Source organism: Empidonax traillii, unplaced genomic scaffold, assembly GCF_003031625.1.
Source record: "Empidonax traillii isolate 1590-97213 ecotype Southwest subspecies unplaced genomic scaffold, ASM303162v1 scaffold701:size746704, whole genome shotgun sequence".
Taxonomy (NCBI): domain Eukaryota; kingdom Metazoa; phylum Chordata; class Aves; order Passeriformes; family Tyrannidae; genus Empidonax; species Empidonax traillii.
In genome coordinates, this window is record NW_020955894.1 from 437,506 (window position 1) to 453,411 (window position 15,906).

Genomic DNA, 15,906 nt, shown 5'->3' on the forward strand with positions numbered 1-15,906 from the left:
AAAAAAAAAAAAAAAAAAAAAAAAAAAAAAAAAAAAAAAAAAGCAAAGCACCCTGTTTATTAATAATTCACATTTTAAAAAGTATTGCAAATACATGTTTACATGATAGCCTGTGACAGCTCCATAGAATGTCAACACCCACACGCTCCTAGGAGATGTGTCATCTTACAAGCCTAAATAAAAGCCACATTTTTACACCCCTTGATGGGAGGCGAAGAGAAGGAGAAAAAGACTTAAAAATAATATTGATGAAGGAAACTTATTAAAAAAACCCACCGTATAGACTTTGTTTAGAAACACTGAAGTTAAGACTTTCAGTGGAGAGGGAGGGTAGGTGGGAATCATTTCAAATACCGTTGGTACTTGTACCCTTTTGGGTAATGCATTTAGCAAGACTTAGGCCCATTGAATTCCTATCACATGTGGCATCCAGGCCTTTGACGTGTCCATAAATCCTGGAGTCTTAAGGTATGACCAGATTATGCTCTTTGCAAGAGCCGTGCTGAGGCACATGGCAAAATGTACAACAAAACAACCATCCAGGGGGGCTCCACACTTTGGGACTGTGTCCTTCTCCAATAGCCTTAAGGCTGAACCACTGAGAAGGAGAACTTTTAATTGTGAGGCTTATGAGGCCTCTTCTTGGCTGATTATTTCAGTGATTATATGCTGACAACCCTCAAATTTACAAAGAAACACATGAAGAAATTACCAAATTCCCAGTTACCATCATTACCAGAATGGATGTGTTTCTGATGGCTGAGAAAAATTAAAATGTTATTTTTGTAAACACAGTAAAATTTCCAGTTATTTTGACTCCAGGACTCATGGGTTTACCCGAGACTTAACGTTTCCAGAAAACAACAAACACATGAAGGAGTGTGTAATAGTTACTACAAGAAAACCAGGACAGGCATACCCTTTGTGAGTAGAAAGGCACTGTCGTTACTCAGAAATGCTCACATTTTGCTCTTCACTAGATAAACAAAACACTCCCACAACAGACAGAGCAGGGAGTATGTTTTTTTCACCCCCCAAGTGTTGCCTTCCATTTTTCAAGAGATTACTCCAGACAACAAAGATAACGGGGAGCATGGTAGCAATCACGTATCCATAAGGTCAACTTTGGGATGTTACTATGGACTATCTGAAACCCTGCTGTTTTCTACACAAACAACCTGAGAAACAGCAAATGGGTCTGTCTCTGCCCTCCCAGCGATCAAAGCCTCGAGAAGATTCTGTACATCAAAGGCAGTATAATGCTGTGATACTCACCAAGGCCTTCATAAGCTCTGGACTTCTCTTTGTAGTGTTTTCTTCGCCCTTGTTCCGGGCATGGGAGCCCACCTCTCTTTTCAAAGCAGAGCTTCTTGTTGATGAAGTGGAAGAGGACTGCAGGAAGGATAATGAAGGCTCCAACTGCAGACAAAAACCCAATGGCCCCAGGAGTAACTAAGAACAGAAAGTCAGAAAGAAAATATCAGCACAAGCGGGAAAAACTACCAAGAGGAAGATGTGGTTTAACCACAGCTCTATCCCTTTCTCTGCTTCCCCATCCTCTCCAAAGAAATAGAAATTAAATCCAGCAGGACTTGGATTTGTGTGAAATGGATACAACATCCTCATTGTTCGAGTCTATTGAGAACAACAACAAAAAGGTATATTACATATCATACTTGTTTCCAATTAAGGTCTTGATTTCTATCACATGATGAACTCTAACAGGGGAAAGACACTGATTTTAACAAAAACTTTCATATGAATGCAGAATTCATTCAACAGCTTCAACAGAGACACTCTCCCTCTATACTGCAACAAGGATGCAGCTGAGAAAGGGCATTTGGTCATAAAACATTTCTACACAGCTAGATTCTCAGGGGAGGCTGCAGGGAGGATTAGCTTGGGAAGGTGAAGGCCCCCAACACCTCCTTTGCAATTTGTGCATTTTCTTTAAAACAATCAGATTACCCATAATGGTAATCACTAACCTCATTACATTAAGAACCAGGCTAATGTGTAGCCTATGATCTTCATTCAACTGTTACTTTACCCTTAAGTAAGAAGTATATTACCATACAACATAATTACCATTATTCTCTGCAGAAAAAAACCAGCCTCCAGCTCGGGTAATTCAGTTGAGCACCTTGAGTGTCAGATTTGGCCACAGGCAACGAGCACAGCAGTTTTGCACTAGCTGGTGCCCTAGCCCTGTCCACCAGCATCCCTATGTCAAACGGTAAAGAGACAATCTGATTTCAATTTATCATGTTCTGCCTGTGCCACTGGGTCTGCAACAAACCACAGGCGCCAGCAAAAAGCTTTTAAAGCCATTTCACCTCTCTCACACATATCAAAATGCCAAAACAAGGGACAAACACTACATACATCATCTGATGTGAGTGGCAAGGGCACACATGTCAAAAACTTTCAGTGCCATCTGAAAAAAAAAAAAAATTGGCTTGTTATTCTGTTAATTACTTCACCAGGGAAGAGGTGAAGTTCAGCTGTTCAATTCAAGTCAGAGACCCCATAAAAATGGAACATCAGCAGCATCAGTGGCACACCAGGGATGCCTGTGATTACAAAGCTGCAGCTCAGATGAGATGAGCAGGATGAAAGGATGTAAACAGCTCCAGACCTGCCTGTGAAACATCCCACCAGGAATTTATAAGACTTGACTCAGCGAAAGACACAGGCTAGAAGAGCTACACTGTCTCCAGTTACAGCCTTGATAGTGCACAGTAGGACGACAATCTAGGGGATTTTAAAAAACTAAATTAATACCAGCCAACAAGTCTCAACTGGAAACAAAAATCACCCATGCACAACAGCGGCCCACATGAAAAACAAAAGAGTGGCTGGGACTGAACCCAGAGGAATATGTGTTACACAAACTCTGGAGGTGGCTCTGACCTTTCTCACTCCAGCCTAAGGGAAGAACAGAAATATGCACTGAATTGCAGCAGCTTAAATGACAGCAAGATCACGTCTGCATTTCCATTGGTCTCTTCTGCACGGGCACAGACACTTCACAGAATCAAAGAATGGTTTGGGGTGGGAAGGACCTTAAAGACCATCTCATTAAAACCCCTTGCTATGGGCAGGGACACCTTCCACTAGACCAGGTTGCTCAAAGCCCCATCCAACCTGGCCTTGAACACTTACCTGGCCATTACTTCTCTGACCTCCTTGTGCCTCACCAGCACTAAGCAGGGTCTGTGAAGACAGTGGATCTCCTTGCCAGCACTGAAGTTTGATGGCACATCTCCCCTGGATAATTTGGCAGGCACACATCAGACCTATTTTCCCCTCACACATCAACCCAGGGAGCAGGGATGGGGATGGGAGAGTGACTGAGTGATCAACTCTGGCTATTTTCAGCTGCTGAAGTCACCATCAATTGGCTACTGGAGCCAACTATAAATCAGAGGAGATGAGTGTAAATTAAGGTAGACATAACTCCAGAATATACATGAAAGCCTGGCTGGGTCCCATCACTGACTTGTCCTATTCCTGAGCATAGCATATGTAGGAAGAAGGATTATTATGGTCTACCTTACATATAAAACACGGGAGATCACCACATGTCTTGTGAGTGCGGATGCTCACATGTATGTGTCTGCGTGGAAAGCTGCAGCAGAGATTTAGCAAACCAACAATCACGTGTTGAAAGCTCTTTGTGAGTGATTTCACTGCAGGATGTGTGATATGAAGGGGTGGCAAGGATGCCACTGTTATTATTTATTAAACTCTTCCATAAAAATCTCAATAAGCTCAAGAAGATATCAGGGTTTCCCTTCTCAGACAGAGCACATGGAAGCCACCGGTCTTCTTAACCACAAATTGTTTAACACATGCTCTGAAATGCTACACAATCCCCAGCTACAGAAATCCTCAAAGTGCCCCTTGCCCCAACAGACTTTCATGGTTCCTTGCAAAATCCCAGAGGAAAAATCAGATCTTTGACTACATCAGGCATCCTGAAAGAAAATTTGGAGACAAATTATCACCAGCTACCTACCAGCTCTACAGGAACTCAGACTGGCACGACAGTGTTATTGCCTGTCTAATTCTTGTTTCCTGGTCAGCTACAGAGGAACAAGAAGGTAGCAGCTCAGTGGTGCAGGACTTGGGACAACCCTTCAGCCTTCCCCTACTTCTTGGGGCAAAAATTTCAAAGGCATCTCCTGTCAGAGCTCAGGTAAGGGGCTGCACAGACCTTCACTGTGCAGCGAAGACAATCAGCCTGCTACCAACCAGGGATGGGATCCCTCACTCACCTCCCTTCAGTGCAGGCACAAAGCAAAGAGGAAAGGTGCCCCAGAAGGACCACATCAGCTCTGTCAAGAACTGACATCTCCTGCAGAGATGGCTCCTGCAGCAAAACCATAGCGTCCCTCTCCTGAAAATGGTCTGTCTGACTGTGAGGAGGTGGCTGGGACTTCTGCAGCACACGGCGTTGGAGCTCGTACACCCTGTCCCACGGCTTTATGCAAAAGTTTCCTTTTCTCTCACCTACATTATCCATGCCAGATACTAGAAGTTTGTTCCACAGTGTCTCTGAGGGAGGGCTGTGAGTTTGCACCTGAGCACTGTGTCATGTATGTGGGAGGAAACGCTGAAGACTGTGCACCTGGCTCTAGCTGGAAGCTCGTATCCCTCTGAGAGGGGAGTCATGCTGGCTCTCTGCTCCTCCATCATCAAGAGGAAAACATGGTGCACCTGCACACAGTCCTGACCATTCTCAGCATTCCTCTCAATCCTCAGCTGAATTCTCTGCAGAACTGAAACTCTAGGATGAGGCTACACCTGGGAAATGACTGTAAATTTGATTTGGAGTAGAGCCCTGCTTTGGGTATGGATGTCTGGGCCTGAGAAGGTGATGAGGAGAAAAAGCAGCAGAAATGTACACATGTAACACGTGTCCCTTGTGTTACAGCATTGCTGGAGTTTGTCAGAGTTTATCACACAGGTAAAATGTCCATCCTTACAGTAATGGATGACAGACTGTACCTGAGAGCATGAAAATGAGACATAGTAACATATTCAACTCTTGGTTTGAACCCTGGGTGCCCAAGTCCACTGAAGGATCCAGCCACTACATGCCTTTGGACATGAACAGTCCATTCAGCCAGAACCCTCTCCCATTTACCCATTTTGAAGCCGAAAAATTAATGTCATAGACACCTTTGTGCAATGCCATCGAGGGTCCACACGTTCTGCTGCTCCAGGTGAGAGCACAAGCCAAGAAACACTTTTTGTGCTCCTGGCAAGTTGAGGGCATAGACTTCTTTGCATACACTGCTCAAGAACAAACTAGAGGCGCAGAGTCAAGGGCCCCAAGGTAGAAAAGAGAAGATCAGAAATGGAAGTGAGGTCAGCAGAAGAGATCTGACAGAGGACACCGGGAGCACAAGGCATTACGATGCTGTTCCTGCTCCAACCTCTCCCTCAAAACTAACTCCACGCTATGAGATTGCTTCAGGGAGAGTCTGTCTGGAAGAGCAGGAGGGAAATATTGGCCACACCGTTATGTGCATTGAATCCAGCTGGGTTTTTGGCCTGCAGCAGGTTTCACAGCACTTCTGCCACCAGACCTTGCCCCTTCAGACAGACCAGGACCAGGGGAATGAATGCAAGAAGCATCACAGTAGATTCTCTTGGTGGGGGGGGAGGGGGGTGCAACTAGCAAGACCTTAATCTATTCTGCTGTGCAAGGGTTAAATTTTGCATAAAATCCTATTCAAGACAATAGTTTTTTAATTTCATTTGATACCAAAACTCCTGAAAAATGAATGTTTACTGGTCCTTTTTAATTATGAACCCCCCCAAAAACAAAACAAAACAAAAAAAAACCCAAACCACCAAACCATAAATTGTCTGTTTTGCTATCTGTGCTAATTACATTTCATTATATATTTGGAGTAAGCTATGATTTTCCTGCTGGTTCCCATGACATTTTTCATTATCAGCCACTAATTGTCTAGCAAGCTCACTGCATTGTGAACCAAGTAGGCTGGTGTGTGGGCAGAAGTTCTAGCAAAAGCTGCAAGGCAGTACAAGTGTACGTTATTATTATTATTACTACTATTATGATGTATTAGAAAGTTCCCATCTGCTTGCATAACTACCCATCCTCATCCCTATCAGCAGTGTCACAGTGCAGCAAAGCCCAGGAGTCCATCTTTAACCATTCTTGTGCTTAGCCAGGCTCAGCAACTACTGAAGGAAAGTAAATCATGAGGGATGAAATGGTGACAGCAGCCCCACTGCAAGGACAAGATCCCTGCTGGCTGCAATGGAAACCCCAAGCAGGTTTCTCAGTCACTTCCCCTACTCCGTGCCCAAGGCATGTGGGTATCAGAATCTTGTCACTTTGCCCACTCACAAGCTGAGGCCAAGGTTACGAAGGAAAACAGTGCCATATGTGGATTCCTAGAGCAATAGTATAGCTAATGGCATCTTTCTGAGACAGCAAGACGGAATAAAAGGTAGAGGTTTTCAGGAGCCACGGCCAACACTGTATCCATTACCACAAAACCTCTAAGAAATCTGTGCCTATACAAGCTCAGAAAGTGCCACAAGTGGTGAAGTTACTCCTTGCAGGCAGCTCTTCATAAAGTCAGAGGGAATCTGTAGGTGCCGATTCCTCGCACAGCAAACTGCCAGAACAGGGAGAGCATGACCACTGCTCGTCCTTATCAGCCTCGGACAGGTGGCAATTCTATTCATGTGCACCACACACACAATACACAAACACTCCAGAAATAAATGTGTGTTTTCACAGGATTGCAGCTCCCTCCTGATATCTATTTCAAAGGAGACAAAGCCCGACCCTTCCTAACAGCACTGTGAGGGAACAGTTGTGTAACTTCTCCTCTTCTCCTCAAGGTGATCCACAAATACTTTATCAGAAACGCAATCAGACCACGTTCAGTACCGAAGCAGAAGCGAAATTCCCATCCAAGGCAGGAGGATTTGTCCTGAAGAGGCTTAGTTTCTCACACTTTATTTTTATGTGCTTATTTACAGATAGCAGGAATGAGGAGGTTCTTCAGACCTTTTATATAAGGAATTTGAAGAACTGAAAGGCACTCATGACCTGACTATACCTCTATTTACTTTGCCTGCAAATTTTGTCTGATCAAAGGGTGGAAGAATGGTCTCACTTGTGTCTGCTGCTGATGTATTTGTAGGTCACCTTGAGAGAGTTAAGCTGCCCTTATGCCCTATGACACAGGCATGCATTTTCAAAGGTCTCACAGACATTACAGCAACTTCTTCTCCCTTTCTTCTACAATCCACAGAACCACAGGACCCAAACACTTTACAGGCTTCAATGCATTTATCCCACCAACAAAACAGAGCAGGAAGGAATTGCTAGCAAAAGTGCTCCACAGAAGGGGAGCTCTGGCACAGACTCAACCCAAAATGGTGGAAGTTAGACACAAAAGAACAATCAATAAAAGTCACATCCATCTACACAGGCACTTCAGTGTTTAGAAATATCTCACTTTTCACCCCAAAGCTGAGGCTACTGAATAGAACATCTACAGTACCTTCCTAGAGGTGGCACCATGGTGACAGTCATGGGACTATAGGCATCTCTCCTCAGTATCATTGGGTCACCTGAAAGCAGCATTTTTTCCCTAAAAGCCTTAGGGATGCAATCCAGTAGAGGTGTTTGACACCTCCAGGCTACACTGAGTTCAAGGGAAGGCACATCAGACACACCAGGGCACCCAGAGTCAATGGCATTAGCAAGAGGTCTCACCTAAGAAATGGGATGCCTGAGATAAATTATCCCTTAACCCCACATTTTCCTTTTCCCAGTACCATGTCCAAGGCACACAAATAGCAGAGGCCACCCTCCACCCTTCAGGCTCAGCTTGGCTCACTGTGCATCCTGTTTTGGGGAACAGCAGTAGTAACAGACTTAATTTTTCTCAGCCTGCTCACTGAGGCTCAAAAAAGTCAGACTCGAATCCTCAGGATGTAGTCTGGGCTTCACAGAGAATCTGCTGTAGATAAACGACCGTGACACAAACACTGGGAGGGCAAACATCAGAGTATCCAGCAACAAATCTACGAGAGCCATAAGCCAGCAACAAGGAAGGCCAATTCCAAGAAGGCTTTCCCTGAGGCCAGATATTCCACTTTGCAAAGGCTGCTCTGCACTTTACTGTGTACAGCCCTGTGGCAGCACTGTTTTCTCAGCAGCAGAAATCCCATCCTGGCCTTGAGCAACGCTTTTGGTGACGTTTGTAACCAAGCAGACACAGCTCTGAGAAATATTCTGCCTTCAAGAAGAGGTATTTTCCAATTAGAGAAGGTGAATTATTAGTTTTGCTGGATGCTTTTCAAATAAGTGTGGAGCACTAGTCCAAGTCAACAGCAAGAACAGAGTGTTTGCAAACAATGACACCTAACGTCCTGCATCCAGAAGAGTCCTGGCTCTCTCCCCATTCCTCCATCTGTAAGCACACACACCACAAATATGGATGGAACAAGGGAACAGAAATGTGTCCTAATGGACAGGGAGCATTCACTCTGTCTAATGGAGGTCATTCTAAAGGGTAATCCAGAGGCTCATTATCAACCTTGGTAATAACATTAGAAATGGTTCCTGTTCAGCATGGTATTCAAAATTCACTGAAGTTAACAGGGCTAGGGAGACTGAGAATTTGAGCAGCACAGCACTTCAATTGCCATTCAAGAACTGAAAGCTGGTCCTCTCCCTGTCAGGGCTGAGTAGATTTACTGAGGACAGCATGAGGAACCTCACACCCATCCAAGCCTTGGTCCTCCTCTACCAGCACTGGTCCCCTGCCAGGATTGTTCTCAATGTTGGGCCAACAGCTGAGATAATCGCAGTGAAACCTGCAGCCTCACAACTGCTTCTGTCAGTCCTTCTCCAGAGCAGTGAAGAAAAATTAGAACCAGGCAGGAAATTACTTTCCTAGTCCACAGTCTATGAGGTACCATTACACTAGAATTTGCTATAATTTCTTCTCTGTCTCAGTGTTCACCCTAATCTCTGAGCTACGCTCAAATTCTCAATTTTGTACACTGGAGCTATTTTCTGTTGTAAAAACAGGCATCACACAAGGCAGTGACGTGACTAACTTGGAGGTCAAAGCTTTCACCTATGACGTAGGAAAGTAAGAAAGAGGCTGAGTAATAAAGAAAAATACAATTTGAATTAGATCAAACAAAAGAAAGAAATAATCTAGTCCCTAAGAGCCAATCTCCTGTTGCTTAAGGCTCTCATGTTAGAGATGAGACCTGTACTTAAATGGAAGTCTGAATCAAGCAGGACAGAGACTTGAATTTCCCCTTCCATGTGCCCTTTGACTTGGTGTCCAATCTTCAGAAAAGCTACTGCAGTAGCAAGGAACAGCTGTTTTTTCTCACCATCACCACTCTCAGCTCAGAGAGGAACTCTCTCCTGAAAAGGGACACAACTTAGGTCTAGGAAAGTTTTTTTCAAGACAATCCATTTCTCAGAAAAAATTATAGCTTAAACAGTTTAACTGTCCGACAAGAGCACGTTCTCTCTGAAGATTCTCATCCTGCTCTCCCCATAGCAGATCATGTCCCAGGCTTGTTTTCAGTCACGGTACAACACAAAGCCCATAATCTGATCACCTTATGTCATAGCTGACACTGACACTGCCTTACTGGTAGAAAGGGAAGACTAGGGCTGTCAGTCTGCCACCTTTCTTGAACACTGAAGTCATGCTTTTTTTTTTTTTCCCCTTTTCCTTAAAGACAACTTCTTTGTTGCCATGGTACAACTAATGCAGTATTTTGAGACAGGGGAAGAAGATAACTGTGCATCAGTACAGTGACACATCTATCAACTGCCATTCTCTCAGAAAGGGTAAATAAGTAAGGACGCCAAAGCAGACTTTTAAAGGCTCCCCCACCCATTTAAATTTTTCCCTCTCCCATATAAGTCACTGTTTATAAAGTTCATGCCTTGGTTTTATTACAGAGAAGGTCAAAATTTATCTCACAGCAGGCAGTGTCCAGAGTTCTTTTTTAATGCCTTCTCTTCTGCCTGTGCTACATGAAACCAGCTGAGGTGCACAGTGATTACTTCCTGAACTAACAAGGTACTCACTGCTGAGCACAACCCACATTCATCTCAACAGCAAGAGAAACAAAAGGAGGCATTCCGATGGTGTCTCCCATATACCACCTTCAGCTCACCAGGTCTGACACTCTTAGCCTTGCAGCCTTGGAGTTTTTCCCTATCACTGCCAGAATTGCTTTAAAAAGAAGCCTTTACTAACTTAGCAAGTCAAGGCCTTGGACTCAGTACAATGGCATTTCCCTCCTTGACTGTGCATACAAGAACATCAAATCAGGTCCCTTCCAAAATTTCAAAGAGGGCTCTGCACACCACTGGTGCAATTTTGTTATGTCAGTAAATTCAGGGAACAGTCACAGTGAGAGATGCCCGTGTCCCAGTACACTCCCTGACTTTGGGTCCAGATCAGTGAGCAGGCAACAACAGACACAGTGACTCTCAGCACAAACCACTGCCACGGTGTCATTCACAGTGGTGACAGGATGAGATTTTTCATCCCCCAGAGGGTACAAAAGGAGGAATAATGTGAGGAAATGAAAACTTGTATAAGCGGAATTTACCAAGGCTTCTGCAGCAGAGAAGGGAGCAAAGAGCAACAAGCAAAGCAGTGACAGAAGGTCAGACTGAAACGATCTCTGGTATGAGTCAAGAATTAAACAGTGAACACAGAGTCCTCTAGCAAACAAAAGTAAGTATTTTACATTTGGAAGAGAGAGGAAAGGGGACAAGAGGGAGGAGAAAGGAGGATCTCAGCTGCTGTTTCTCTTATTTGGGGGGATAATAAAGAATAAGTTGTCTCCATTCAGCACTGAAGTGCTCTCGCCTCTTCAAAGAGGAATCTAATTGGGATCTTTATGCTCTCATGTACTTATTTTTCTGATCCACAAAACCTTGTTCTTAGTTTCACCAATCTGACCCAAGGCACAATGACTCACCACAGCAAAAGGCTGAACAGCAGCTCTGTTTTTTTGGGTTTTTTTTCAAAGACCTAAATAAACCCCACTCCATCAATTGACCAAGGACGATGCAACAGCAAACCTCTCACTGAAGGCTGTGCGTTGCCTTGGCAACCTGTCTGATCTCCACTGCTCCAGGGACTGGAAATGTGCTGCCAACAGGAGATTTCAGCTAATCAAACCAAATCTCTTAATACTTAGGCGATTTCCCATCTGTGGAGAGCAGGCCATGTGCCAATGGAAAACAGGGCACCCTCTGAACACAGCCCTGGCTCCTCCTTGACCTGCTGCTTGTTGGCTCTTTGTAGGCCAGAGACATCTCCAGACAGGTTCTGAAGGAGATGAGGGAGTGGCAAGAGGCCACAACGTGCTCATTGTCTGCACAGCAGGTCACGCCTGCACTCAACACATACCTGGTAGGATGCAGAGAGGACAGGCAGCAGGACACTGGGCAGCAGTACCCTCACAGGGGCCACACCCCAACCCCTGACCTTCAAAAGAAAATAAAGTTTCCAGTATTGGCATCCCACACTCCCTAGAGTCCTGCTGCTGCTTGTTTTGAGCCTTCTGAAGACACTCAGTCCCTTTTTTAGCTCCCATTAAACACATCCAGGTAACAGCAGTGGCAAACTGCTGATCAAAGAGAAAAAGTGAGACAAGTGTGCATCCCTCGACCTTCCTAGGAGTGCTGTCAAACAGCAGTGCAGAACACCTGCTTTATTCCAAAACTTCTAACTGGCAATGCTAAAAGGGCAGCTTTGGTGGCTAATTTTGCCTTGAAAACACAACCAGTAATTGATTTTTTTTTTTTTTTTTAAGTAAAAGCCAGACCAACCTTTATACATTCCACTAAAGGTTTCCAGCCCCTGCATTTAAGCCCATCCACAAAGACAGACTATCAGTCTGGCATTTAGCAATCCAAAGGGCCATAACAAGAGGCGTGAACATCAGTGGGGGGAGAACAACCTACAGTTGCGCTGCTGCTGAGACAACAAGTTCTGTGTGGTGGTGGCGAGATTCACACCCATGAAAAGCCCACAGTTACCATCTAACAACAGTCAGAGCTACATCACGTAAAATGGCCATGGCTATGACCTTTCCATGCAATTGCCAAAGGAAATCAGGGTGTTTGAGCAGCAGACTCAGCTTTGGCATTCAGGCTCTACTTCGCCTCCTGGATCACTCTTTACTGCATCTCAGAGGACACCAATCCACCACTCTCCAAAATCAAACGCCACAAGTCCTACGCTGAGTTTCATTCCACACAGGTGGTTTGCAGCCAGATTAACTCCTGGTGTTGCCACAGTTGATAGGAGGGATCCTTAGATATCTTTTGTCCCGGCAAAAAGGATGCCTGCACAGGAGATGCTGCTCCACCACACGGCTTCCTGGGACCTGGGCTAGCCAGCAGCCTTAGGCTCCAGCTCTTGAGGAACAGGATGGAGGAATTGTTGGTATATAACAGGGAGCCCTGAAGCTGAAGGTTGCTGCTCATAAAGCAGGGTGTGGTTTCAAAGAGTGTATTGTGGAAGATTTCTAGGCCTCTGGTATCGACCAAGTGACCCACGCCCTGCGAAAATATGTTCTAACAACAACCAACGCCATTAAAACAAATGACTGGGGGGAAGAAATGTCAGTGGTTTCTAGAGTCATGTATTTAACTGAGTGAAGAGCTTAGCAAGTACTGCCACTTCCTACCATAGTACTGTGAACATTTCTCTATCCACATTTGTGTAACAAACCAGGTAACCAGTTACCAGGGCTGCAAGGAGAGCAGCGTGAAGTCGTTGTTCAGATAACCCAGGGTTCTGTGAAGAGAAAAGCAATGAAGTCCTGCAGGCACAAAGAAGAGGGAACCAGAGCTGGTTTTAAATGGCCAGGAGACCAGCTGACTACCTATGTATGCTTTCCCAGTTTATTCTTTCCTATATCATGCCTTCTGCTATTCCAGGCACTCCTCAGTCTTCCTTAATTTCACTTCAGCCAGAAACCAAAAAGTTCAGCCAAACTGAATCAAAGAGGAACCCTGGTACTTATGCCCAAAATATCTGCCTCCACAGGCCATGGAAAATCAAAAGCAGAGTGGTCACTGACCTAATGGGGAGCAGGAATGGTCTCAGAGAAAACAAACGTTGATGATGTAATCCACCCTCAATAATTCCTCTGTAAAAGCAATGTGCAGGGCAGGATCTCAGCACTACAAAACCTGCAAGAAGGGCCTTCTCGAGATGAAAGCGACCACAGCACTGTCTCAGAGGATTTATTTGCGTTAACAAGTTTCAAAGCATCTACCCAGAGCTTCTTTCAAGCTGTGACGTCTGACTGTTCTCGGGGATAAAGGGAGAGCCATGCCACTTCACAGCCAGGAGAGCAGCAGGGAGGCAGATAGAGGCGAGTGTTAGCCAAAACAGATGCAATGGAGACGGACTAAAATAGATTCCATGCACTTCAAGGGCTTCTGCAGTGCTGATGCTCCAGCCCAGCCCACGTGAGCAAACATCCACACACACATTCTGCAAAACACTTGACATAAAGGACCACAGGAATAAAGTTCAGCATGTTCCTGGGATGTTTTCAGACACACTGAAGCCAAGCTATGAAGTCTATTTACTACTTTATTTTGATCCCTTCAGCTGTTTTCTCCCACAGCCATCACACCATATTGAGTTCTTTTTTTTTTTTTTTTTAACTTACCTCGGTCAGAAACACGTGCAAGCATCTGTGGCTTCCCTTGCACAGTGATCAGATTTGCCCTCTGCTTGACAGGAATGTAAATACTTTGCACTTTTGTTACTCATTATGGATCCAGAATCATGATCTTACTACTGCTTTACAATAAAATCTGATATTATAGCAGGGAACAGAACAATGTAAAAGCAGAGAAGAGAAGGCTAACTCCTATTTAATTCCTCTCAATTTCCAAGACCTTTGTCTTTCAAGAACATCAAAGCAGTCTGCAAATCCAAGTAACAAGTGAGGGTTACGCAGGATTTGCTGTTCAAACTGTAATTGCCACCAAAGTAACAAAGCAGGAAAGCAACCTTCTCACCAAGAAATAGCCCCAAAGCATTCCAAACATGAGACTTACCTAATCACACCTACATAAAGCAGCAAAACGAGTCAAACCAGCAATGAAATTTCCCCAAGAACACTTTTCTCACAAACAACACATTTCAAAGCTTTCTTCCTGGGACAGGTTGCTAAATCCTCGAACTCTGTGGTGTTCACACAAGCTGGGCAAAGCTGTAGAAAGACACAGTCCTGAGTTTGAAAAACAGGAGTGGTGCTGGTGCTCCTGCCCTTTTCTCTGTATGTGCTTGTTGATTTAACATCCCAAGGAAGAAGGAACCCCGCTGGTTGGTAAACATGTGACAGCCACCGAAGGAATGCTAGCCAGGGAAACAAGATAAAGCTGCCTGTGCTGCTTCCAATGGTGTTTATTTAAAAACTACCGCCTCACCTGTAACTTTCCTACTGTTCTCACCTTAGGAGTGCTAGTCTTCATTCTAACAATTATCTTGCTGTCAAATTTGCCTGAAAAAAAAATTTACAACTTCCTGATAAGTGAATGGCAAGTTATTTTCTCTGCAGTACAGATATTTATTACTCAGCTTAAATCCACAATCTGGTCCTAAGTGTTTTGGATCCACTTTGGAGATGTACTTTTTCTATCAGATTCCTGCAGATTCGCAGTGAAAAAGTGAGGATCACAGCAGGCATTTAGTCTAAAGCAAAGAGTTTCATCTCCAAGGAGCACCCTGCCCCTTGCACTTGCCATGCCTCAGCCAGTCATTACTTCTCTGAACGGCTGCTCACCCTCCAACCAGGCCCTGCTCCATCAATGCAGGTTCCTGGGCTGGAAGGGCAAAGCTGTGCCAGCAGCAGCTCTGTGCCTGCTGATGGGAGTTGTGTACACAGAGGTAACAGCTGTTCTTAGAGCAAAAGGTGTAAGCACAGCGCTGATCCAAATGCTTACCAGGTCACATAGACCTTCTACACACCCATGAACAGCTGGAGATTTCATCTTGGAGACTGGCTCTTATATCAAGTCACACTTCACTGTAAAAATGTTCTAAAGAAAACCCATAGAGAATGGATTTCAAGTTTGTTTTTTTTTTCTTTTTTAATTTATTTTAACCTTAATGTATATTTTAAGGAAGTCTCTGTGATACTTACTGTGAAATCACATGCTCTTTTCACCATCCATACAAGTGCTGCTTTGAATGAGCATTTTGGACGAAGTTTTGAATCCCAATAGAAGAAGGGCTGTTTTCCCTCAGTACTCAGGGCAAATCCATCCCCACTGTCTCTGCCTGCAAAAGGTCTCTCTCCAGAGAAACTGAAGCTCCGCCCAGTAATTTATTAATTAGTGCAAAAAATTGTTTCCAGCTTCTAGAGTACCTGGTGCTCCTCAAAAGCAACATGAAAAGGCTGTAAAATAAAAATCACACATCTGAAAACAGCTACTCACAATGCTCAAGACATGAGAGAGAGTGGAGAAGGCAGACAGAAAATGGGAGGAAGGGAGTGCACAGACCTGGCTGTTCACAGCCAGAAGAGCTTTGGCCCCACTGCCTGCAGCAATTTGTAAGCTGGCTCTCATCTGCTCTCAGCAGTATCTTGCCTCTCTAAGGCAAACTGCTCCCCGAGGCAATTTTCTGCAGGTGTTCCTAATGCAACTCTTTTTTTTCCCCTAAAAAAAAAAAAAAAAAAGGTGTTCTGATGATCTTGTTTTTAAAAGCTGCAGCCTGGCAGATCCCTAAAGAGTAGTCCAGACTGGCATCTTCAAAATAAAAGCTACTTAGAAAGAGCTCAAGGATGGGGGGAAAAAGTCCTTACTGAGCAGACATCAAG

The 15,906-nt window shown here is 44.5% G+C and overlaps 1 protein-coding gene across 4 annotated transcripts in view; it reads right to left on the reverse strand.

Moving 5' to 3' along the window:
* SYT16 (synaptotagmin 16) overlaps window positions 1-15,906 on the reverse strand; it is a 108,884-nt gene that overhangs the window by 55,412 nt on the left and 37,566 nt on the right. For 2 of the 4 annotated variants that reach the window (XM_027900050.1, XM_027900048.1), the window contains exon 1: window positions 1,276-1,376. Coding sequence is in view for 1 of the 4 variants with exons in the window: in XM_027900052.1 (XP_027755853.1) it covers window positions 1,276-1,452 (177 nt within the window). In the remaining 3 variants the exon portion in view is untranslated. Of the gene's footprint in view, window positions 1-1,275; window positions 1,453-15,906 lie in introns of those variants that run through there. The other 2 variants (XM_027900052.1, XM_027900049.1) reach the window with 2 other exon arrangements.